At 43.3% G+C, this 24808-nt stretch overlaps 1 protein-coding gene across 10 annotated transcripts in view; it reads right to left on the bottom strand.

The window, feature by feature from the left end:
* The window catches only part of TNRC6B (trinucleotide repeat containing adaptor 6B), a 218834-nt gene that overhangs the window by 42342 nt on the left and 151684 nt on the right, over positions 1-24808 (bottom strand). For all 10 annotated transcript variants that reach the window (XM_074226984.1, XM_074226986.1, XM_074226992.1 and 7 more), the window contains 5 exons: positions 19411-19432; positions 12919-13260; positions 8807-11140; positions 7578-7736; positions 3599-3777 (listed from right to left, as the gene is read on the bottom strand). In XM_074226984.1, coding sequence (XP_074083085.1) covers positions 3599-3777; positions 7578-7736; positions 8807-11140; positions 12919-13260; positions 19411-19432 — 3036 coding nt within the window. The remainder of the gene's footprint in view (positions 1-3598; positions 3778-7577; positions 7737-8806; positions 11141-12918; positions 13261-19410; positions 19433-24808) is intronic.

Below are 24808 nucleotides of genomic sequence, written 5' to 3'. Positions count from 1 at the left end.
AAAAGGAGTAAGGGAGAATCAGAGGGAGCACTAATTAAAAGAAATATCAGACTTAAGCCAACACTCTCTAATGATTGACAGACCAATTATTGATAGCTCGAAGTGGGCAAAGAAGGGAAGGCTGAAGGAAGACTCATACGCTGGGGAATGAATGAACAAGTTGTAGATGACCAATTGGAATATGAATTGCTGTGTTGAATTATCAGCATAATGGTCAAGCAGGAACCCAGAGAACTAATGATAAAATAGCCCACCCACCCCCTGAAAGAGTAGCAAAGAACTAAGACTGCAGAATGAGATAGATAAATATTTTTGAACATGGCCATCGTGGAGATTAGTTTTGATAGACCATACATGAATGCAATGAGTTTCACTTTTCTTGTGTTCTCAATGAGTGGAGTAGCTCTAATCTTAGGAAATGAGGAAAAGGTGGTTAACTAGGATTCAGAAAGTTTAATTATTTTCTTATAAGATAAGTTTCGAGAATACAGCAGGTTATAGATTTATCTTTGAAATTAAACTAAAATGAATTCTGATTTGATTTGAACTCAGGTCTTTCTGACTCCAAGGCTAGTGCTCTATCTACTGTACCATCTAGGTGCCCTTAATTTCTCCTTTTTTATAAATACTGTATATTCTTCATCTAATAACCATGTATTTGGAGTAAAGAAATGGGGTTGGCTACCTAGATTTGCTATTTACTTTACACCTTTGTGTAAGTCCCTTCATGGCCAAAATGAGGGAGAAGAATAGAGGATTTTTAATATCTTTTCAACTTCAAATTCTTTAACCTATTACTTTGATATACATTAATACCTTCCAATAAGAACCTAAATTTATAATTTTATAAATTTTAAAATGAAGTTTTATATATATAATATATATATACATGCATTTAAAATAAATAATAAAAATAATATTTTTATGTAAAAAAATCTCAAATATGTCTCTGACACTTTTTTGTTGTGTATCCTGGGCAAGTCATTTAGCTTCAGTGCTTCTTATCTTTTTAATTAGTAAAAGGAATTTGGATTTAATGGCTTCTACAGTCCCTCCCTTTCAGTCTTAGATCTATCATTTTAATAGAGGTCCATCTCCCCCTCTCCAAAAACCAGTTAAGAAGTCCTTCTCTAAATTCAGAGTTGGCTGCTGATCATGGAAGGCCTGTAGCACCCATTCACCAATGTCACTAGATTGGCTGGAGATAGAAAGATAGATGCTTGCTTGGCAGAATACCTTTCAGAGCATATGCCCCTCCCTAGCAACAGCAGTGGTTCCTGGGCAGGTTTCTGGAAGAACTCAGGATAATTATTCAGTCATTCTCCAGGATGCAAAATTAAATGTAAATTTTGTTAAAAACATGTATGCCTCCAGGGGGTAGCTAGGTGGTGCAGTGGATAGAGCACTGGCTCTGGAGTCAGGAGGACCTGAGTTCAAATCCAGCTTCAGACACTTAATAATTACCTAGCTGTGTGACCTTGGGCAAGTTACTTAACCCCATTGCCTTGCAAAAAACAAACAAACAAACAAAAACATGTCTCCTGGTCTCAATTACCACTCAGGCTATTAGAATAGCACAGTCACAAAGGATCCTAAGACTTTAGCTGGGAAAAGCCTCAGGTTCAATACACAAAGAAACTACATGACAGACAAGGAGTTGGTTGGAAGCAGAATCTTTGGACTTCCAGTCATACTCTTCAGCTCTAACTCAGAGAATCCAAGTTTTCTTCAGAATCCAATTCAAGTGATAACCCCCTCAAGAGGAAACCTCTACCCATTTCCCAAGCTGTTTGGATTATCCCCACAATAACACGATAAGATTCAAATATAGTGTTGAGGGCTCAAATAATTAATGCTTGTTGATTAATAAATTAACTAAGAAAAGTTAAATAAAGGGTCACCTCTTTTCATTCTTGTTAAAATAATAACAATGATGTTGTTTTATAAAGGACCAGAGGGAAAGGCATTTATAAAGGATAGAGGGAAAACAGCTGAGTATTTACTGCAATCTGAGAAGGGCATTCTGGGGCTACATTTACATTTAAACAATTAACAAAGGAGGTCAGTTTTCCTAATGTGTTAGGCTTCTTTCCTAAGGTCTTCCTCTGATGTCTCATAAATACAGTCCGGTGAGGGGGAGCCACATTCTTAGAATCTGCCTTCTGCTCCCTTCTTTGTGGAGGCAGACAATTAGGGGTGGACCAGAGCTTACAGTCTCATATTTTTACTATGTGATTCTAATTTTGCTGAATGCCTCTCCCCTCTTTTTTATTCTTTGTCAAAAATAAGGGCTGTCTCCCTGGAAGGTGCAAAAGAAAGGAACACCAGGGAAAATGTAGGCTACGTGGAGACAAGACACCAATACAAATTTATTTTTCTTAAAGTTATGCCAGAAGAAGGCAGATTCTGCCCTGCCCATCCAAAGACGAAAGCTATCGGATGCGGCACTGGCGATGGACCCAGCTAGCTCAACTTGAAAATGCTGAATGCAAGCGTGGCTGGCCACAGAATGACCAGTTTTTTTGTCCACTAAATTCACAAAGATTATCAACTATGGCTAGAGGAACAATAATTTATGTTGTGGAGAGGGATTCAGAGGGACAAAATTACAGATTCTATAGAAAATATGATTCTAACTTTCTAATGAAGGAACCAAAATAGTATAAACATGACTCTTGACACATCAAACATAGTTAGCATCATCTAATTCTGAAAGGTGAACATCAGTTTGAAGGGGAAACAACTTTAATCTTGTTTTTCCATTAATCTTAATTTCAGGATATAGATCTTCAACTACAAGATCCAGTTCCTCTCTCTCTCTCTCTTTTTGGGGGACATGGCAAAGGGGTTAAGTAACTTGCCCCAGTTACACAGCTAGTAAACATCAAGTGTCTGTGATCGAATTGGAACTCAAGTCCTCCTGACCCTAGAACTGGGGCTCTATCCACTTCACCACCTTGTTTGCCCTCATTTCTCCTCTTTGTAAACACTTTATACTCTTCATCTAATAACCATGCACTTGGAGACAAGAACTGGGGGGGGGGTAGCTACCTAGATCTGCTATTTACTTCTGGGCAAGTCCCTTTCATGGCTAAAATGAGGGAGAAGAATAGAGGATTTCTAAGATCTATTCAGCTTTAAATCCTTTCATCCAATTACTTCAACAATTTCTAAATAAGAAACCAGTATGGCTCAGAATGGCAAACCTTTTGCTTATGCTTAGGTGTCCATCATGTATTATCAAGAATAATTTCATCCATCCTCAAAGTACAGAGCAGTTAGTCAAAGAAATCAGAATAGTAGATTAGGAGATGATAATAATAGGAAAAGGATAAATAAAATCAAGACTTTATATCACTGAATGCTCTTAAAATTTCTATCATGGTTAACCCATGGCTAACTGATCACCCTGCTGCAATGAATTCTTTGGCCATGGTAATGCATAACACAGATCAAAAAAAAAAAAAAAAAAAAGAATCAAACCTACCACCTTCTGAGAAACCATGAATTAAATTTCCACTTTTCCAACCATTCTATGAATGAACCTAATAGAAACAGCAAATTTGGATTGATCCTCTCCCCTCCCAATCCCTTTTACCTTCATTTGTTGTTTCTTTCCTCCTTGTCCCCAGCCTGCTGAATTATGAGAGGAGCTGCTTCCCTGAGAGCCTGCGGTGTTCCAAACTCCTCCATCATCATCTTCTTCCCAGCTGGGATGGCGGGTCCCTGTCACTGGCCCATCACTCTCCCCCCATCCATCTTGCATAGATTTGGAGTCTTTAAGGAAAAAAAAAATTCAACATTCAGTAGTCATGGCCAGGGAAATTAGAGAGACTTCAACAGAGGGCTGCCTTGCCAAAGCCAAGTTTAACACAAAAATGTGTCATGGTTCCCTTCTCTAGAAAAGCTTCACTAGACCTACTCACTGAGCACTTGTTCCACTGAGCCAAGAGACATGTGGGGTACAAACTGTGTCACCATTTTGTGGAGAAGGAAACTGAGGTGGAAAGACAACATGATGTGGAGGAAGAAGCAACCCTCAGTTAGGACCTCTGCCCATCCTGGGTTATGAGTGTATTGGGGGGATCTGTCTGGACAAGATTCTGAGTACCACAAACCTGGGATCCCACAGAAATGAAGAGGAGGAGAAACGAGGGTCAAGAAATATTGACTGTAGAAGAAGAAAAGAGAATGTAGAGGGCAGTGATGCCAAGTAGAGCTATGAAAATTTGTTAGAGGTGAATGGGGCCTTGGGCAGAGAAAATGAGACAATTTAGGAGAGGATGGGTGAGAAAGAGGGGAAAAGGTGGGTAGCAAATGGGAGGCTATTCAAGGTTCCCTTGATTTCCTACTCTGGCACTTCCTCATCATGTCAAGATAAAAAAAACAGAAGATCAATGCTAATCTCCCCACAATAAGAGGTCTTCAATAGCTTTTAGATTAAAGCTAAATTGTTTAATAAATATTTTAGAATAGTTATAAGTTCAATTTGAAAAAAATTATGTTAATGCAAATCAAATCTACGTTCAAAATACTATTTCCTAAAATCACATGTGAAGAAAGACTATACATGTGAAAATAGTATATGAAGGAAAACTATAAAATTAAATCATTTGGGGTGGCTAGGTGGCGCAATGGATAAAGCACGGCCCTGGAGTCAGGAGTACCTGGGTTCAAATCTGGTCTCAGACACTTAATAATTACCTAGACATGTTTGGGCAAGTTACTTAACCCCATTTGCCTTGCAAAAACCAAAAAAAAAAAAAAAAAAAAAAGTTAAATCATTTAAATCTTTGTTCTGTAAGTATGGCACTTTCTGGCCTGTTCCCAATTCCATTATAGCTGACTGCTGTTTCGAGGAGACATGACAGCTGTGATGACAGCCACAAAGGGCCATTCAAATGCTGCTCAGGCTGATTCCCATATGATGGGCTCTATCACACCGCAAAGTGGGTCCTCTCTTACATGTGAGGTCCTTCAATGCTGCTGTACCCCAACGAAGACTGGGGGATCAGTAAAAAGCCTTGTCTCACTGACAGAAAGAACTAATAATGAAATAGTGAAATAGGGAAAATGTTTTCTCCCTTTGACTAAAAGCTGCTTCCACAGGCTCTTAAGGCTGACTTTTAGCTACATAAAAAGAAGTGCTAATGTATGATTGAGACAAGTAGGAAATGTGTGGGCAATGCTTCACTTTGCATTCAGAGAATGGCTAGCATTTATTCAAAGATCTGGAGAAACCTACACAAAACACCATTATTTAAGAATTAGGTAGACCACTCTCTGTTAGACATACACACATTCACATAGACAGACAGAGATGTTCATCCTAGAGGGCAAAGGGAGATAGAGCAAGACATTTGAAATTTAGTTGAAGGTCAGGTCTTGCCTGTCCCTAGAGGGAAGAGCTAGGCCTAAAGCAGGGAGGTTTCTAGGAGAACTCATCTCCACAGAGGCAGACCTTTTCGGCAATCTCTACTTTCTAAACCTAAGGGGCTATTTGTGTCATGGATGTGGAGGCACAGGAGAGAGGCTGCTGGTTTCATGTAGAGCTTAGACTAGGCAACCCCAAGAACATCAGACCTTCAAGATCCTATTTACCTCAAAGACTCTAAAAGTGGAAAATGTTTTTGTTCGGTGAATTAATAGAATGGGACACTAGCTGAGTTCAACGGGACCTAAAACTACAAACATGGCGGTTTTGCTTTGGGGTCAAGGCCTGGGTTAGCCACAGACATATACACATACATTCACACATGAATCTAGAGAAGTGCACCACGGCAAATCCTCTAAAGGAGACATTCTAATGATCCATTTGGGCACCTTGTGTGGGAGAGCAATTCTCTTGAGTCTGAAGGAGGGTCAAGATAACAGGAAGAATGGAAGAAGGGGGAGTCTTGGTTTGTGTGATTTCTACTGGAGGGCACCCTATCTTCTGCCATCAAAAAATGTTTCACTTGAATATGGACATGAGTTGACAAAGTGGCTTCTCCCCCACAAAAACTCAGCTCTGATTTTATCAGTCAAGTCAAAGGGAAAATCTAGATGACATCTATTGTATAAAGTGAAAGGTGACCAACCCTTCAAAACTAAATACATGTCAACTTATTTCTAAGTAGTTTACGCTACTTAATTTTTAAGTTTTCTATCTGATAGGCCCAAGTTTTTCCAGTTCCACAAGAGCATACTCCAAGTAATGGTGTTATTTGAATTCCGCATAAACAAACATTCACTGATATGGTATTCCCCAAGATTGTCTTCTTTAGTAGATTTACTAACTCACAAAATGAAACCAAGTGACAACACAATAAAATTGCTATTCAAAGAAAGAATAAGACATGGGAAAAGTTTGGAGAAGCTGAATTGAAAATGGGCATATGAAATAATCCATTAGATTTGACCAGTTTCTCAAATCTGGCCTGTTGTGACTGCAGGGTCTGAGAGGGCAGAGTCTCTGACCAAGAGTCTGCTAGATCTAAGACAAACCAGGTTTCTTTGCTGAGATCCCCAAGGAGGAGTCAGTCATTTGCTTCAAGAGTTCCTTCTATCAACCCTCAAGGACTCCCACCCTGCTTTCAGATTATTCTCATTTTGAGGACATTTGTCCTTATAAAGACTAATAATAAATCTCCTATGAAATACAGAGCACCTGCTCCTTTATCCACCGTCTGGGGTCAAACAGCACAAATTTCTTCCTCTGATTATAAACTATAAATTCTGGATTTAACACATACACACACACACGCACGCGCACAGACAGACTAATTAAGTCAGAGAGGTAGGAAAAAAGTAAAGGGAGAAGGAGGAGGAGAAAGACAGAAAGGGATGAAGAAGACATTAAGAAGTGGAGAGAGTCAGACAGAGAGGGCGGGAGGAGGGAGGGAGAGAGGGAAGCCAAAGGGAAGATTCTCTCTTAGAGGTATCGTGTCTCTGTATGGATGTTTGACATCCTGGAAAAATCAGGAAGACAAAGGAATAAGGAAAAAAGATTCTCTGCTATCACTTTCCACAGGTGTGTGACAATCAGTACCATTGTTCAGAATGATACATTATACAATTCCACATCTGAGGGTGTAAGAATGCACCATGTGGGGAAGAGAAAACCTAAATTCTTAGATATCATGAATCATCCTGCCAATGGCCTTGATTCCCATTCCAGGTAGGTACTGCAACTGGACATTCTGACCTTCTGAGGATTTTACATTATAAATTTTGTAGTTCAGGATATTCCCAACTCATACAGCCACAACACTGGCTTTCAAGTTTGCCAAGCACATTTCTCCCAAGTATCTTGTGAAGTGAGCAGTATCCACATTATTCCCATTTCTCAGACAAGGAAGTTGAAAACCCACACAAGGCAGACAGTGAGCACCAAAGCAGGATCATTCCCAGGCTTGGCAAGTTCAGGACCTATCCCTTGACCTCGTCAGGCCCAACAACACCAACCCTATTTTCTCATGGTTCTAAGATTCTGGAGCCCATTTAAATTTAGTAAAATGAGCTGAAGCCCCCATGCAGTAACCCAACACACCAGAGAATCAGAGGACCCTTCAGGGGCCAAACTGGCCTGTACTCACTGGGTTTCATGGCACTGGGAGCACTGGAGGGGGTGCTACCCCAGCCTGTAGAGGATGCTCCTGTCTCATCCATGTCACCCCACCCAGGGCTGGCTTCATTTGGTTCACCCCAAGCTGATGTACCATTATCTGGAGCAGGTGGTGTGCTTTTGCTCCAGACTATAAAGAGAAAGAAAGGGCTTTTAAAAAAATTAAACATCATTTCCTAAGTAAAATCATTCTTGCCATCTAATGAAGCATCACAAAAAAAAAAGTGATGTCTTTGGGTTGTCATTCTCTTGTAGAAAAACACTAGGACAAACATGGACACTACAATATATTAGTAGGAAAGGTCATCTCTGCCTTCAGTAAGTGTTTATGCTATTACTCATTTAAGAGCTGAGTTTGTATCTCCCGTGGAGTCTAACAGGATGCAGGCTGTGCAATTTGGCACTGTGAGGGAAAGAGTATTGCCATCCCCATAACTTGAATGGGCAGGAATCGTTCTACTGAAGGCTCACAAAGTTCTTGAGATAGGAAATTCCATTTGTCCAAACCAGTGCAGCCAAAAGACGGAGTTGAAGAGCAAGGCTGCATACACCTAAGGAGCCTTGTCTTTCTCTGGAAGAGCATGACCTTGTGGATCTCTTCCTGGCACCGAAGAAGAGCCAAAGGAATGCCCCAAGGTAAGGAAATCCAGGGTCCTTACCCAGATGGGCCTTAGTTCTTCCCCACTGCCTGTGTGCCCCCAAAACTTGTGAGAAGCCATCCCAAACCACTGGACAGAGCAGGAGTTGGTAGGGATGACCCTCGTTTCTCCCTGGGGCTGACTATTTAGAACCAACCACTCATGGTCAAGGTGGTGACTGATCCTCTTAGGACATGTAAACTACTGCAGCTGGGTCCTAGGAGAAGGAAATTATTTTAAACCAAAACCCAAAACCCTTTCATGGAGGGGAAACCTGAGGTACTGATAATGTGTCTAAGTGGCTGTATACACATGCAGATGCAGAGGATGTGGAGCTAGCTTCTAGTTTCTAGTTATGTGTTTTTGAGCTAGGTGGTGCAGTGGATAAAACACCGGCAGTGAAGTCAGGAGTACCTGGGTTCAAATCTGGCCTCAGACACTTAATAATTACCTAGCTGTGTGGCCTTGGGCAAGCCACTTAACCCCATTTGTCTTGCAAAAAAAAAAAAATCACTGCCTAGACAGCTAGAGTTTTTGTGGAGAAAAAGCAGGTGAGACTAACCAGATGATGTTTTACTCGTCATCGGGGTGGGCAGGCTTTGTTCTCGTGGGGCCTGACCCCCTTGAGAATTCTTATCCCACAGGTTCACGTTCTTATAGTTGTAACTACTTGGGTCTCCCCAGGCTGACGTGCCATCATCAATGTCCATTTTCCTGCTGATGGACTGCGGCGAAGGCTCCTCCCAGCCACTGGGCTCCTCGTCCTTGGGGGCCGATGGCTGTGGCCCACTGTTCCAGCTAGGGTTTCCTGGAGGTGGAGGTTGTGGTGGGGCTCCCCAGGAGCTGGAGGCCTCCTGCTGCTGAGGTGGTGGCTGCGGTGGCTGCGGTGGTGGCTGCTGTTGGTGCTGTTTATTCCAGGAATTGGACTGTCGAGCTGTCTCATTTGTCCAGGCTGGAGATCTTTTGCAATCATCCCATCCGCTTTTTGAAGCCAAGTTTGAATTCCCACCATTTCCCCAAGTCCCAATTTCATTCTGACCTCCTTCACCCCAACCAGATGCTGGTTTACTTCCTGAGCCCTCCCAATTACTGTTCTTTGTCTGATCAACTTCTTCTCCCCATCCATTCTTTCCTGAAGTCCATCCTTGGTTAGGCTGGCGCCCTCCCCAGCCCTGGTCCTTGCCAGAATTATCGTTCCATGAGGAAGATGCCTTCTCCTCTGGTCTTGCTCCTCCCCAGTTGGAGGAGTTACTGTTTTTATAATCACTCCATCCTCCTGTGTTTTTGGGGTCCTTCCATTCTGTAGGGGTTGAGAGCTCACCCCATCCAGACTTTATTTGATTGCTTTGGCTGGGTCCGTCTCCCCAGCCCCCTGAGTTCTTTGTCTGTGTGGTAGAGCTCTCCCACCCTTCTGTCCCTTTGTCAGATTTCCCCTCGGGCCTTGGCATCTCTTCGATATCCCAAATTGTATCCTGTTTAATTTGAGTTTGGCCCCAGCCAGTGTTGGAAAGCACCCGGGGATCCAGGTCAGTCCGGCTCAACAGAGTCTGCAAGACCGCCTGGCTGTCAGGATGGTTGGGTCTGTAAGACCGACGTCCAGAATTGTGACTGTCACTACTGCCTGCTTTATGGTTGCTTCCAGTGCTCTGACCCCCAACCTCACTTCCCGTGGAACTCGAAGATCTCCCCCAACAGGGAGCTTGGGAATTGCCTTGGTTTTCAGGGAGGGGGTGACCCTTTTGATTGTCCCATGCTCCAGTGCTAGAATTTGGTTGGTTTGGACCACTCCATTCTCCAATCTTTAACTCGTCAGACCCAGCCGGCTGTTTCCATTCTCCCTGAGAGACCCCGGATGTCATTTTGTTCCCTTCACCCCATTTGCTTTCATTTGGGTCTGGTGGGCCAAAGTTCCAGGACCCACCACCCGCAGACCTGCTACTGTTATCCCAAGAGTCATTTTTTGACCCAGCAGATTTCTGAACAGAGGCACCTTTCCAGGCCTCCTCTCTTTCTTTTCCATTGTTCCCATTGTTTCCAGAGTTGCTTTGTCCAGAGACGGTGTCAGTTCCAGAAGACCCCCTTCCTGTACCCCGAGACCCAGCATTCCCTGGCTGCCTGTCTCCAGTGCTCTGTGGAGGGGCATCTGTGCCCCTGGAACAGCTCCCCAAGCCCACCCCAAAGGGCATGCCCTTATTATCGGTGGGGTTTGGTGAGCTTAAGTTCAAGGAGTTAGTGTTTCCATTTTTTGGTCCATCAGTGTTATGAACTGGAGCTTGTTCTCGGCCAGAGACAACATAATTCACCCCCGCGTTGTTCTCCATCTTGGACGCCAGACCGGCCGGGCCTGCCTGTGCACTGGGACTGCTATTCTCAGCCTCCAGGGCCCCCTTCCTAGAACTGCTCTCTTGTACCAGTGCGGGCCAGGCAGATGGGTTGCTATTTGGGTTGAAGTTGCTGAAGCCGGAAGTAGGACCGACCCTCTCCTGACCACCCACGTTTCTCCAGTTCCCAAGTGCGTTGTTGCTCTCTGCAGCAGAGATGGAAGGTGGAACAGACTTTGCCTTAGGGTCAGACTTCCAGACCCCAAGATTACATTCGTTCCCAGAACCCCCAGGGGGGCCCTGGCTTCCTTTTCCTTTGTGACTAGTGGTGCTTCCCGGCAGAGGGCTTTTCTCAGAGCCAGGGTTCGAGGCACTGTTGTTCTCGGTGGTGTTCTCGGAAGGAGCCTCAGTGTCTTTGCTGGCAATACAAGGCCACTCTTCCATGTCAGACCCGTCTACAATCACCTTGTCCCAGGTGGGGGTGGGGTTGGCAGCAGCGCCGTTGCTGGAGGAGGCTCCTGGGCCCCAAGTGGAATTTGCATAATTTGAAGCAGCAGCACCTCCAATGGATGAATCTGAAAAACACATTTTGTCATTTGCACAGTTCCCCAGATCAGCTATATTTATATACTCAATTATTTTCCAAATTTTAATCTATTAGGAAACAAGTTACATCTATTAAATGACAGGAAAATCTATGGACAAAGCTGTGATTAGATGCATAGCTCACATGTAACTACTTTTGTTTTGACTAAGAGGATATTTAAGGGGGGGGTCCTTCATTTGAACCCCTTATCTCTTTATTTCCATGACAGGAGGAACACTTGCAGAAGCTCAGTCCACGACCAACCCCCCCAAAAATTTTGCTAGGCTCAAATCTCCTAATATAAAAAAATGCAATTATTTCTGAACAAGGTGCTATGCCAGGCTTGGGGGGAAACACCAGAGAGGTGAGGAATGCTCCTGGTGGATGCCAAGTCATTCAGACAGGTAGACGATCTAAAAGAAGGTGGCGAGCTCCAGATTCAAATATAATTAAGCCACTGGAAAGTTTTCACCTGTTGCTTTACTTAATATTAATACATCTCTTTCTTCAAGACTTAAACAATTAGCTACATCTTCAGCTTCCTGGTGAGATATTCTAAAAGAACACTGAATAACCTCCAAGAATGGAGAAGCTGGGGTCTCCAAGACAATAGGCAGGAGTGGCTCAAAGCACCGGCCAGTCCACACCAGGTGCTATGCCCAGGTCCGGCTGCTGCCTGATCTCAGCCAAGGGCTCCCACTGCCTCAAGGGAGACATCTACCCAAAACAGGGAAAACACGCCTGGGCTGCTCAGTCATCTTATTTGTCATCAGGTGTCTGTTTGCACCATAAAAACCATTGTGTAATCCAGAAATCTGACATGCACAGACACAGATGGACTGTACCATCCTCTAAGCCAGATAGCATCACACCTTCCTGACAGCAACCTATCAGCAAACCCTTTCCACCTGCTTACAGAGTGCCAGGTACCAGGAGGATGGAAGATAGAGGAAATTTGCATTTTATCAGATGAAACAACTTATAAACATATAGATCAAACAGAAATAAAGTACATTCAAAACCACTGGAAGGGAGGAGGGGGAAAGGAAGACCAATTAACATCAGAGGAGAGGGGATCCAAGCTGTTTCTTGAACCCTAAGATTTGCTATTCCAAGGACTTCTTTTTCAGCCTAGCTAAAACAACCCAAGTGTTTTAAAACAATGTGTCAATTACCCTTGAGCCTCTGGGGTGAGCCCAGTGATGGACACATAATGGGCCCCAAAGCACCTGATATTCCAGGGGCCAAGTGGGCAGTGAGAATTGGGGGAGGGATAGCTTTGCTTTCTGAGAAGGGGAAAATCGAGTTGATCACTCAGAAAGGGCCCTTGAATCCGGGGGGGGGGGCCCTCTGGCGGGCACTCACATCAAGTGGAGACTTAAAAATACGAAGAACAAATTTCATGGGTTTTTTTTTTCTGCTCCAAGATTCTCTGTGCAACCTTTAAGAGCCACAGACAAAGAAAGGGGACAGTGAGGAAGTCTGAGACTGACAACATACAACTGTATCCTGACTTCTCAGCCTCTCTAGAAAAGGGGCTAACGAAGTTCACAGACTAGCATTCTGATGGATTTCCTCTCTGCTGTGGGCAGCTTTTTCCTGATTGCAGAGATGGTATACACTAGGGGTCTAAAATGCTTATGGTCAACCACAGGGAGCCCTTGCTCCCAGTGTCTCCAGACCATGTGTTGGCATCTGGCATGGTCCTCCTAACATCGGGTGGTCCTGCTGAGCCCTTCCCCACCCCAGCTGTTGGCTGCTCCTTACCTGTTGCAGGCCCACTCTCACTTTGCAGCAGGGTTCCTGTTGCTTGTGCGTTGTTAGGGTTTGCTCCAGGTGTGGTGGAGGGAGGAGGCCCGGCCCCACCCCCGAGGAGCATACAGGAGGGGGGAGGGGGCTGCCCGCGTTTTAGTAACACTTTGTGGTCCTGCTGGCAACGGAATCGCGGCGGCACCTCCCGAGGCATGTAGCGGGCGGCGCTTGGCGGTTGTCCGTTCGGCACTGCCACCCTTTTGGCATTGTTGCCACCATTGACTGGTGGCGATGGAGAGCTGCCAATCGGGCTGGCGGCCGTTGGTTGGCTTAAACTTGGTTTCGTCACTTCGGGCACTGAAAGGGGCAGGAAAAGAAACCCATAAAATTAAACCCATTTTTCTACAGGTACACACAGTAAAATCAATACAGATGACTCCTGGTGCTTTCACAATATTCTAGCAGGAGGCTCCATTTTTGTCTCCTACAGCATCTTCAGAGCTTGCGAGCTTTTCCTAAGAAATGATAATGAGGCAGTATGGAGGGGTGGGCATAATCTACTCTACCAAGCCTGGGCCACAGTACTGGACCATGGAGCTAGGAAAACAACAAACCCCCTAAAACATGTCTGTGCCTTCCTGGGTGTGGGAAGGTAGCTGAGGGTTACAGTGGCAGAAAGAGAGGGTCATGCTTCTGCCATGAGATAGTGGGAAGCCAGCAGGTCTCACAAGAGAAAGCTGGATGGGCTTGGCAAGGCAAATGGGATGCAATCCCAGAGTCCCAGGCAAGGCCTTCAGGGGCTAAAAGGGGTCCCGCTTCTCCCAGGGGGCACTGGACGTTAGCAGAGCTTATCACAAACTGATCCCGGGGAGGTAGAAAGGAGTATGGTGAGCTCTGTGAACCCCTCGCTAAGCAGGATGCCAGAGAAAGGGCATGTTTATCTCTGAAAGGTCAAGGTAAATAGAAGAGATGCTCTTGGAAAGGAGATGAGCAAATTTCTCAGCACAAGGTGGTAAGAGGAGGGAAAGTTAATTCTTCATACTGTAAATCTGTTAAGGTGGACATTAGAAGGCTGACAAATTCTAGAGTATTATATTAAAGGACTGCTTAGTTATACTGAGTATTAAAGAGAAAGTGATGATCAAATTGAATCAGGATTGGTTCAACAACACTTATAGATGGAAATGACATCAATTAAAGAGGGTTATCAGATGGGTAGGTAGAATAGGTGAATGTTCTAGATCTGCTGCCCTGGGACTTCAGTGAGATCCTAAGCAAAGTCTCTCCCAATACTGTCTTGTACAAAAGAAAGTCATAGGCTGGATTTGGAAACTGCTAATCTAATGATGTGCCTGTGGAGGGGTTTAGAGCTTTACAAGGGGCCTTAGACATCTTCCAAATCTCGCTCTCTCATTTATGAACAGACCCACATTAGTGATTACCTGAGGTCCCAGGTACACAACTTAAAGGTTCCCTCTGTTATTAAGCTACCTGTGAATTACTGAAATCTTCTTTCCAAGGTCATAAACCACTATTTTCTTTGTTAATCTTAAGTGAATGCAGGTGTGTGAACTGTTTTTCCCCCTCCCATCTTCTCCATTTCCAATTTAAATTAGATCAGCATAAAAAAAATTCTTCCTATTCTCCTCAGAGATTCCAATTATAGCCAAGAACTTCTCATTGGACACCCTGCTGGGTGTTCTTCCCTCTCTGGATCTGACTGAAGGCTTCTATTTCTTGTCCAGAATGTCATGGTCCTCACAAGAAATGATTGTTGTTGAGTCACTAGATGGGTCACTTTTCAGGAGACTTCTCAGGAAAGACTGCCCACCTCTCCATTGTTCCTACAAAGCTTAGCAAACAAGGCTTCTTGACTAATTTCAGATTTTCTCTCTGCTGGTCAAACTCCAGAACCTGTTTCCTTTGCATAACCACAAACCTCAGCTGGCAAGGAGGTGGCGATGGGCCCCCTTCTAGTCCTTCATGTCCAGGTGAAGAACTCCAGGGAGCCCAAGCCCACGCCTCCCCAGGTACTCCTCTTCACTCAGGGCAGTGCTCACCAGAAAAACAAGACCCCTGAAGAGCTTCTCCTGCTGCTCTACAGGTTCCCTCTGGAGCCAAACAAAATCCATCGAGTCCATCTTCCAGGAGACAAGTCCTCTAAACCTTGCAGGCAGGGTAGGAGTCCAAACTCTGCCTTTCTCCTCTCTTGAACTGTTTCCCATTTCCAGTTCCCCCTCTGCCTCTCCAAAGTCTTATCCTACTGGCTCCCTCTTGAATTCCTCCTTCTGATCCTGAACTGAAGAGAAGCAACTCTTTCTTTGGCAGGGGAGGAGTTTCTGTGACTGTCAGCTGGCCCGATCAGAAGAGACCCTATTGACACAAAATAATATCTGCAAACTGGAATATCCCCTGCATTCTCCAAACTTCTTGACTCTTGCTAATTCACAAGAGAAGCTACCTGGCCTCTAGGGAATGGGAAGAGATGAAACCAGTTGGAGGAGGAGAGGAGAGAAGGGCCTGAATAAGTTCTTTCTATTGGAATACTTCAGTCACCTACTTCAAATATTGGGGTGGGCAAGCCAGAAGAGTTGAAGTAGCAAGGTACTCTTGTGGGGTAGACCAGAAGCAGCATGTGACAAGTGAATCAAATCATCACCTCTGCACAGATCCAGATGGGGTCAAGAGCCTTGGGAATAGCCATGCTACCAGTCCAGGACCTCTGGCTGGGGAGATGCAGCTGGGCAGGGGGGCAGCCACAGCACCAGAAAGGAGAGTTCTCGTCACCAATGGCCAACATCAGAAAATGACCTGATTTCATCACTAGCAATGACATCAAAGGCCTCCAAGTACCCCTGTACATCTGCCTGGCTGCTGAGACCTTTTCTAAGGGTTAGGAGCTCCCTGATCTACAAGTTGGCTTCTCCCCAGGTTCTAAAAGCTTCTTAATTCATTCCTGGAGCATTCATGCAGCACAGAGCAGACTCTTCCCAATAACCAGAGGTGGAAGCGACTTCCCAGGGCTGCTATCTGCAGACTCTGTTCTTCTATTTTCAACAAGGATCAGCCAGCAGCCATTTGGCAGGCACACCTCCTTTTATCTTCTGTCCAATTACTGCTGACTCCTCCCTTTCTCTGACTTTCTGCCTCCAATCAATGCCCAGGCCTATCATTTCTTCATTTTAGATTTATCAGGGGTTCACCAATTCCTCTTCATGCTGAGGATCTCTGATCTGGATGACTGCACGTCCTCCAGCACCAGACCACAGACATCTTTTGCATGTCGTAGGCATTAATGTTACCTTCCTAACTGCACAGTGGTCTTCCTGAAGACAAGGGCCAGGTTTTTTCTTCCTCTTGTATGCTCCTTCTAGTAGAGCATATGATTGCTCTCATACTTGCTGATCCCATCCCTTTATGGCCCAAGAGAGAAAAATAGCATGAAAAAAGAAAGAAACCTCCACAAATGAGGACAGCATAGATGCACTATGCTCCTGGGTGGACTGGGCTTAAAGCTAGAGGGAACCTGAGAAATGGGACAAGGTCTCACAGATCAGGGCAGAGCCAGGATTGGAACCACAGCCTTGGCCTCCCTTCATTCTATTCAACTGCCTTCAAGCATCCATTGGTGAAATGTGTTATGTTTAGAGTCGTCTGAGCAGATGAAGAAAATTAGAATTCAAGATGAGGAGACAATGAACATGTTTAGGACATAGTAGACAGAAAAATGCTGGTGGTAAGCAAAAGTTGGGGAGGAGAGAAGGGAGAAAGAGGCAGATACGGTGGTGGGAGAGGAAGAATGACTTGCTGATGGAGCAAACAAAACCTAAGAAGAAGAGTCCTAAAGTGGAGGGAAGAGGGGATGATCAGCCTTTTCCCCCCATGAACAGAAGGAGGGGAAACTGGATGCTAAGCCTTACAGTGTGGAGAACAGGAGTCAAAGGTAGTCACAGTCAATCTTTGTCTTAATGAAAAGACACTAAAAAGGGCTTGGGCAATTTATTTCCCTATTCTAGGCCTTGGTTTGAAAAGACAGTACCCAAGTTTCCTTCCAGCTGTAGAATCCTAGGATCTGAAGAAAAGCTAAAATTTGAACTCAAGACTTATCCCAAAATGAAAGCTCCTAAATGGGTGAAGGAGCTCTGGGCACCTGACTAGCAAGTGGCCCAGAAGGAAGGGAGATCAAGCAGGAAAAGGAAACTAAATGTCCCAACTGACCGGAACCAAGGAGTCACTCACCTTTGTCTTGATGGGTAATTAAGGAAGCAAGCAAGGGAAATCCCCAGACACTCCAGAAAAATAAAGAGAAGACCAGGGGTGTCAGGGAGATTTTTGCTATTGTCTTGGGTATTTTCCTTTCCTTTTCTTTCTACATTACAATTGAACACATGCCTGTTGATCATCTCTTATGTGGAAGCAACTGTGCCAGGGACTGGGAATACAAGATGGAAAGGAGACTAAGCCCTTGCCATCTAAGAGTTAAGGGGGATGGACACACACACACACACACACACACACACACACACACACACACACAAGTGGGATATGGTATGTAATGCAATGAGGTCAGAGGAGAGAGGCAAAATTCTCAAAATTTAAGGGAGGAAAAAACATTAAGCCATGACATTCTTTGAAATGAATTATTTTAGATTTTAATCCTTAAAAAAACAAAACGGGATATCGGTGTTATAAACTCTGATGCCTCTGCACCAACAACTGGAGTTTTTCTCCCCTACTTTCTATTTTAGACCCCACTCTTGTTCAATCTCCCCCCTCCCCCAACCTAAGTGAAGCAGTCTGAAATTCGACCTGGCCAAATTTTCCCATGGCCATGCCACCCAACCCCCCACTCACCCTTCCCCTAGTCTCATTGGCAGCCTCAGCAGCATCCTCAGCCTCTGTCCCATCTAATCCTTGAAGAAAGACTTCCTTTTCAAAAAAGGGAGACAGACACAAGAGTCTGGGTTTTCCTATGAAATATGGGTGAATCTTAACCTTCATTCCTTAAAAAAAAATCACACATGTGGCTTTTGTCCTGGGGGGGGGGGCGGCACAAAGAAAAGGAAGGGGCTCAGAAGGAAGTCTTGTATTGGATCGTCTCTGGATTAGAAGAGGCACAGAAAGATTAGGGAGATTCTAAAGAACAAAAACGAAGACGCAGTTATAAATATAAGAGGAGCTCTTAAAAGGTTTGAAGGGGGGGTGATAGCTCCTTTTAAATTTTGATGAAAACCATAGGCAACTTTCATCTGAGACTTATTTTAGAAGTTTGGAATTCTAAAAACTCCATCTGTTACTTTTAGCATGTTTTCTCCATTTGTTTCCAGAATAGATTTATGTATTTGTGTTAAGGATGGTAGGAGAATAGGGGAGAAACAGACCCCCTTTCTGTTCCACAGTGGGCAAACCACCTGCTAGGGATCCCAGGAGAAAAGATCTGGGACAAAGAGCTATCTCTCTTGGGGCCTCCTTTCTGGAGAAGGGGCAGAGTGTGGGAGTCCCACATGTATCAGAGCTGTGACAACTCCCATTCATATCTCTTGTGAAAAACACAATCAGGAGCCTCTCAGGATATAAGAAAGAAAAACATGAGCAAAGCTGCCAGAATTACTCTCCCTGATTTGTTTTCACTAATTTTTCCTGCAAAATGGAGTTGAACATCAGTAAATTTTAGATAAGTTTTAGAAACCATCAGATTTAGAGGGTCCTTAATTTGATTTAATTCCAGTATTCAAAATATTATCTCAGGAAATAGATGGACATAGGACTCTTCCAATATAACCCTACTTCCACCCATCAAATTAAAATGTCCTACTTTCTGTTTAAAAAAAAAATGAATACACTTAATTTGGATCAAAATACAGCATGGAAACAATGTAGAGACTAACAAATTGCTTTCTATGGGGTGGGGGGAAGGGAAATAAAATTGGGAGAAAAATTGTAAAACTCAAAAATAAAATAAAATCTTTAATTTGAAAAAATGAACTTTTACACAGATGAAAGTTCTTAATTTCCTTAGCTCTCCCTTCCAAAGGGGAGGTCTTAAGAATTATATAGAAAACCTTTTTGAGACCCTCAGCTCAAAGGCTCAATGACTTGCAATAAAATGTACTTTTTTCTTTCTAACACACCTCTTCTTGAAAAATGTTAATTAGTCACACAAGTGCTTTTTGCTGCCTGAAACCAGGCTTGGTTCAACCAATTCAGCAAAAACCTAATTACTGTGCACAGAGCTCCCCCTCTTTTTTCTTTTCTGTTTGTTTTTTGCAAGGCAATGGGGTTCATTGACTTGCCCAGGGTCACACAGCTAGGTAATTCTTAAGTATCTGAGGCTGGATTTGAACTGAGATCCTCCTGACTCGGCCTAGTGCTCTATCCCATTGTGCCACCTAGCTGTCCCTCTCCTTCTGTTTTCAAGAAAACTGACAACTGACCTGTAGACATGGACAAGGTGAAATAAGCATTTTAAAGGGTTCTTCTGAATTGAACAAATAAAAAGAATCTTACCTTTGGTTTTTTGTTCCGTGACCTGCAAAATAAACAGAAGTCAATGAAGAGAATTAAAATGCCCTTCAATTCACTCCTAAAATATAGAGAAGAATTAGGTTATTGACAAATGATTTCTTGTTATTTGACAAGTCACAATTAGTCTGAGGGTGAAAAGAACCTGCTTCTTGGAGCCTTCTGATCCAATTCAATAAATCCAATTCAATAAATGTCAACAGCAGGACACTGTGCTGGCCAGGAGCTGGGCAGAGACAAAGGGGTCAGGAGGGCTCAGAGTAAGAAGGAACATGGAGCAGACTCAGGGTTCTCCCACAAGTGGGGAAAGAAGTCAAGACAAAATTAAAATGCTGACACAAAGTCTTTTACTCATTAGAACCTGGGAGTCATTCCCCAGAGGCAATGGCCAGAGAAGGTCCAGCAAAACCATCTGCTGAACTGGTTTAGAACCTTTCTAAAGTCAGTGCACCTGAACTTATTATAGTGCAGGTGCAAAATGCTGGTCACTGCACCTTCCCAAATATCAGGAAGAGGTCTAACTTTTGAGAGCTTGAGAGTTAACCACAGAAAGAGACCAAAGAGTTTCTTTATGAACAAAAAACTGTAAAGCAAAATTGAAAAATTATAAATCTCCAATTTAGAAATATGAAGGTTAACAATCAGTATCATAATATAATGAAATATTGCAAACATCATGGAAACTATGAGCAAAATCAAATCAAATAGAAGCAACAAATCTTGGACTAAGTGCCCAACTAAAATGAGGAGATAACTTCTGAAGCTGGAAGAGGGTAAGCTTAAAAAAACAATCTAGGAAGGTAGTAAACTTGGAGGTCATTAACCTTAATGGTTTTATAGGCTGAAAACAAACTGGTTCAAGAAGGCTCTGGCTACAATTACTAGCTGACATTCCTAGAATGAGTTATTAAGGGAAGGGAGGGAAATTTGTGGTCAATCCCTTCTCCAAAATACATTGTCAGTGTTATAAAAGAACTAGAGTTGGGGCCTGCCATTCACTGGAATTGCCATAATATCTCTCATCTTCTCACAACAGGGGAAGAAAGATATATAGCAAATCTGTACTTGCTATAAATGGTGATTTCCACTATTACATGCTGCAGGGACAATGTCTACAATGGGCAAGTTCCTTGGAATCTCTTTAATTAAAATGAGAATTAATCTACATCAAAACACAGTTCCCTAAAATGTTCAATGCAATTTCCCCCAATAATTTTACTCCTTAAAGATCAGCAGCCAGCATTTCGTCATCAATCTGCCAATGCTATCAATGCCCGTCGCTGTGCATTCTATTGAAGCAATAGACACAGAACCCACCTACCATCACCAAGCAGGTGTCCTACCAAAAGTGGGCCTCACAAGGAAAACTTTCAAGGCTAGTGATGTCTTTAGAGAAAAAAATGCCAACTCCAATCTTGTGATTGAACTCCACAGAACTGCCACCTGCTAATGTCCAAAGTCTGGTTTTAAAAGAAAACAATTCCCATCTTGTCCAATTCCAGGCATAATATGGAATTCCAATGAACTCCAATGCTCACTTCAGGCTTCTTGGTGAACATGTGAACATCTCTGAGCAGTATGATTGCAGTGCCTCAAGTTCATTTGTTCAGGCCTCTAGAGTAACTTCTCTATGAACCTTTCTCCATCTGCATCATAATATTCCAACTCATTATTTCTTCTGTCCCCAAGTCCTGGATCCTTCTTGATGCCCTCTCTATACCACTCACTAAGAAATTTTTCCTTGAGGTTCACGCTATTCAAATTTATCACAGCTAGTCTCCCTCTCTAGGTCAGTCTTTCTTCCTCATCTCCTGTTCTAATGCTGAGGGAATAATATATACTCATGTTCCTTCAAAAATTCCCAATTCCCATGACTTCATTCTTTCACTCCACCTCAGCCACAAAAAGACTGACCTGCTCTTGATCTTGCCATCACACAAGCATTGTCACACTTCTGTCTGCGAACTCCCAAATACCTTTAACTTGACCATAATCTTATTAGTCCACCTTTCGTGATACAACCCCTGTACTGACTATATTCTCTTTTCTCTTGATGCCCTAAGCACACCTCTATACTAAATTTGAATCCCTCCTCCCTCTCTCCCTTGTCCTATCTATCTCTGCTCTCTGGAGGCTTTGACAAGTCCCACCACTGGATCATTCCTACTTTGCCTCCTTCAATCTTATTCACAGAATGCTAAACAGAATTGAAAGAAATAGTGAAAACATGGTAATTGGGCCCTCTACAAATGTGTATCTACTAATCTCAAGTGGGTCTTCACTATAGCAAAGCAAACATCTGTTTCACTCTCCATAGCACTTTAAAAATTTTCTGTTCTCTCCTCAAGCCTTCTTGAGCACCCTCTGCCCTCATGTTCTAAGAGGATCTTGCCTCATAAGCCAGAAAAATAAGCAAACAAGTAAATAACAGTCATTTGCCATGAGTTAACTTCTCCTTCCCTCCTCTTAATATCCCAAGACTCCTTCACTTTGGTTTCATGAAGGGAGAGATGAAGGAGTTTGGTGAGATATTGGTCTCCCTCACCATGACGAATCCTTCTATACAAACCTCCTGTTGTCCTATTCTCTCTCATTTTCTCCAGCTAGATGCTCCCATAATTAAGACCTTTTAAATAGCTAGCTCTCCTTACTGGAAAGCCCTGGCCATCTGACGTCTGACCTCATCATTTCACAGAAACTCCAAAGTTATCCAATGGAATGGCCTTCTCTCAGTCCTGATCTTCCCTGATCTCTTGGCAGCCTGTTCCACTGTGGATCACCTTCTCCTCTTTAGGTTTGCATGGCCCTGCTCTCTCTTAGTCCTCTTCTGCTCCCCTTGTGACATCTTCCTCCACATCACACCTAAAATATGTGCCCCCAAGATTCTGGTCCATTTTTTTTTTGGTTTTTCATGTTATATACTATCTCAACTGGTGATTTCCTCAGTCATCATTATTTCAATGATCTCTATATGCAGGTGACTTCCACATGGCAGTCTTAAGTCTCTCACCTGAGCTCCATCACATATCACACCAAATGCCTTTTGGAGGTTTTGAACTAGATATTCCAGTAGCACCTCGATTCAACAAATACCAAAGAAAACTCTTTATGTTGTTTCCCCCTTGAATTCTCCCCAACTTCCTTGTCCTTGCTGACTCCTCCCTCTCACTCCACAAGGCCAACTCAATGACAAATGTACAGAAATGAGCAGAATCAGGAAAACAATGTACTTGGCATCAGTGACAATATGTGATGATCCACTATGAATGACTCAGCACTTTTCAGCAACACAATGATCCAAGACAAGTATAAGGACTTGTGAAGGAAAATGCTATTCATACCAGATAAAGAACTGAAGGACTCTGAATGTCTATCAAAGCATATTTTCTTCAATTACTTTTTTCTTTTTCATTGTTATTTTTTCCCTTTAGAGTTGTTTCTTATTCCACAATTGAGGCAAACACAAATATATGCTAAACATGGTACCACTTGCAGAAAGTGTGAAAATTATTTTGTCTAACTCTAAAATAATTTTGGTAGCTTGGTACGCTACTGAATAGATTATTCTTGAACGAATTGTCATCTTTTATTGCATTGGTTCAGTTTACCCATGAACAGTTAGTATTTTCCAATTAATTAGCTCTGGTTTTATTTGTATGAAAAGCGTCTGATAATTGTGTACATAAAGTTCCTGGGTTTGTCTTGATAGACAAGTATTTTATATTTTCTTCAATTGTCTTAAATGTAATTTTTTTTATCTATCTCTTGCTAATGGACTTTGCTGGAAATATATTAAATAAAGTGTTAATCATTTCAAAAAAGAATTCCTTTGCAGGATCAGGGGAGGAGAGCAAAAACTGCCCCTTCTTTAAGGATTTCAACATTTACTAACATTTCTGTACGAACCCACCAGGATTTCCCCTTGGGGAAAGGGCAAAATGAGACAAAGAGGAAGAACCCTGGCTGTGACACACAGAGCAATCTCATGAACTACAACAAAGGACTATCCAACAGACTAAAATAAACCACTAACCCTGCTGTTTGGAGGTCTGCACCTCCAGCCAACATCCAAGCAACATGACCAATTCAGTCACTGAGTCTCAGGATTCTTGAAGGTCTCCTGAGTCATCTGCTCTGCGCCACTCTACTTTCAGAAGGGAAATAGCAGGCTATGGAGGAGAGAAGGGCCTTACTTAAGGTCATTCAACAAGAAAGACCTTGGACAAGTCACTTAACTTTTCTGGGGCTCACACTTTCTTAAAGGGAAGGAAGAAATCCCTCCATGAAAACTTGGAAAATACTGAGCCCTGAAAATAACCAGAAAGTGCAAAGATGTGAATACCTCAAGTGTTCAAGGACAAAGCTGTACATTATCCTGTTCAGAAAAAGTCCTGTGGCCCTGAAGTGGCTGCTTTCTGGCTTATTTTTGAGAAGATTGGTGGAGAAGGAGGCTTTAGGGCACTTTCAAGCATGAAGGCATCATTTCCCCTCCTCCAGGGCAGCAGCAGCAGCCCCTGGGGCTCCCAGTCCTTTCCCCTGATCACTTGACATTGTGGACCTCCCTAAGGGCTCTTTTTCTATCCTCGTTAAGTGCCCCAAGGCACTTCACAAATGTTTACAAATGATAAATCCTATAAAACACTGTTTTTCAAGACAATTTATCTTTTTTTTCCAACTTGAAATTTTCAGGTCTTCTGGTTAGTGCACTGCTTCAACCAATACAAAACTGGTTACTATGGATCCAACCCACCAAATGAGTACTAAAGATGGATTTTAACAGGTACAAAGTACAAAGTGTAACATGAAATCCATGGCAACATCATTCACTAGAGAGAAGTTCACGCTCAAGCGCAGACCCCAGCCTGGCAGCCAGGGTGGCCACATGGGACCTGACCGAAGGCAGGCTGCCCTGGCCCTTCCTGGCCACAGTAACAAGGCTGCAAAACAGCCTCTGGGGAGAAAGAAGCCCCTAGACAAGCCAAGAACGTGGGTAAACATGGAATCAACAGAAAGGCTACAGAGATCACAGGGAATATAAAGAAGACACCCAGTCTGAGGCTGGGCCCTGGAACCACCCCCCCAGGCAGGCCCTTGCTTTACATACCACCCCAGATAAACATTTGTTTATCTGCTTTCCCAGCTCTGCAGATGAAAAGGGAAGAAAGAGGGAAGGGGCACTTAGAGCAGGCAAACAGAAGGAAGAAGAGGAAAGGGAACAAATCAGGCCTCTACAAGATCCCAAAAATGAGGCATCTTTCTGGGGACTTGGATGTTTCTCAAGCTCAGTCAACTAAATGGCCCTTAGAAGGAGGAAGACTAAAGGCAGGCCAAAAAGAACAAAAGGCTGATTTTTGTCAAAGCTAGGAATTTTATTTTGATCACA

Source organism: Macrotis lagotis, chromosome 2 (genome assembly GCF_037893015.1).
Source record: "Macrotis lagotis isolate mMagLag1 chromosome 2, bilby.v1.9.chrom.fasta, whole genome shotgun sequence".
NCBI lineage: Eukaryota > Metazoa > Chordata > Mammalia > Peramelemorphia > Peramelidae > Macrotis > Macrotis lagotis.
Note: the sequence above shows the minus strand (reverse complement) of the source record. Positions and strands in the feature narration are given on the sequence as shown.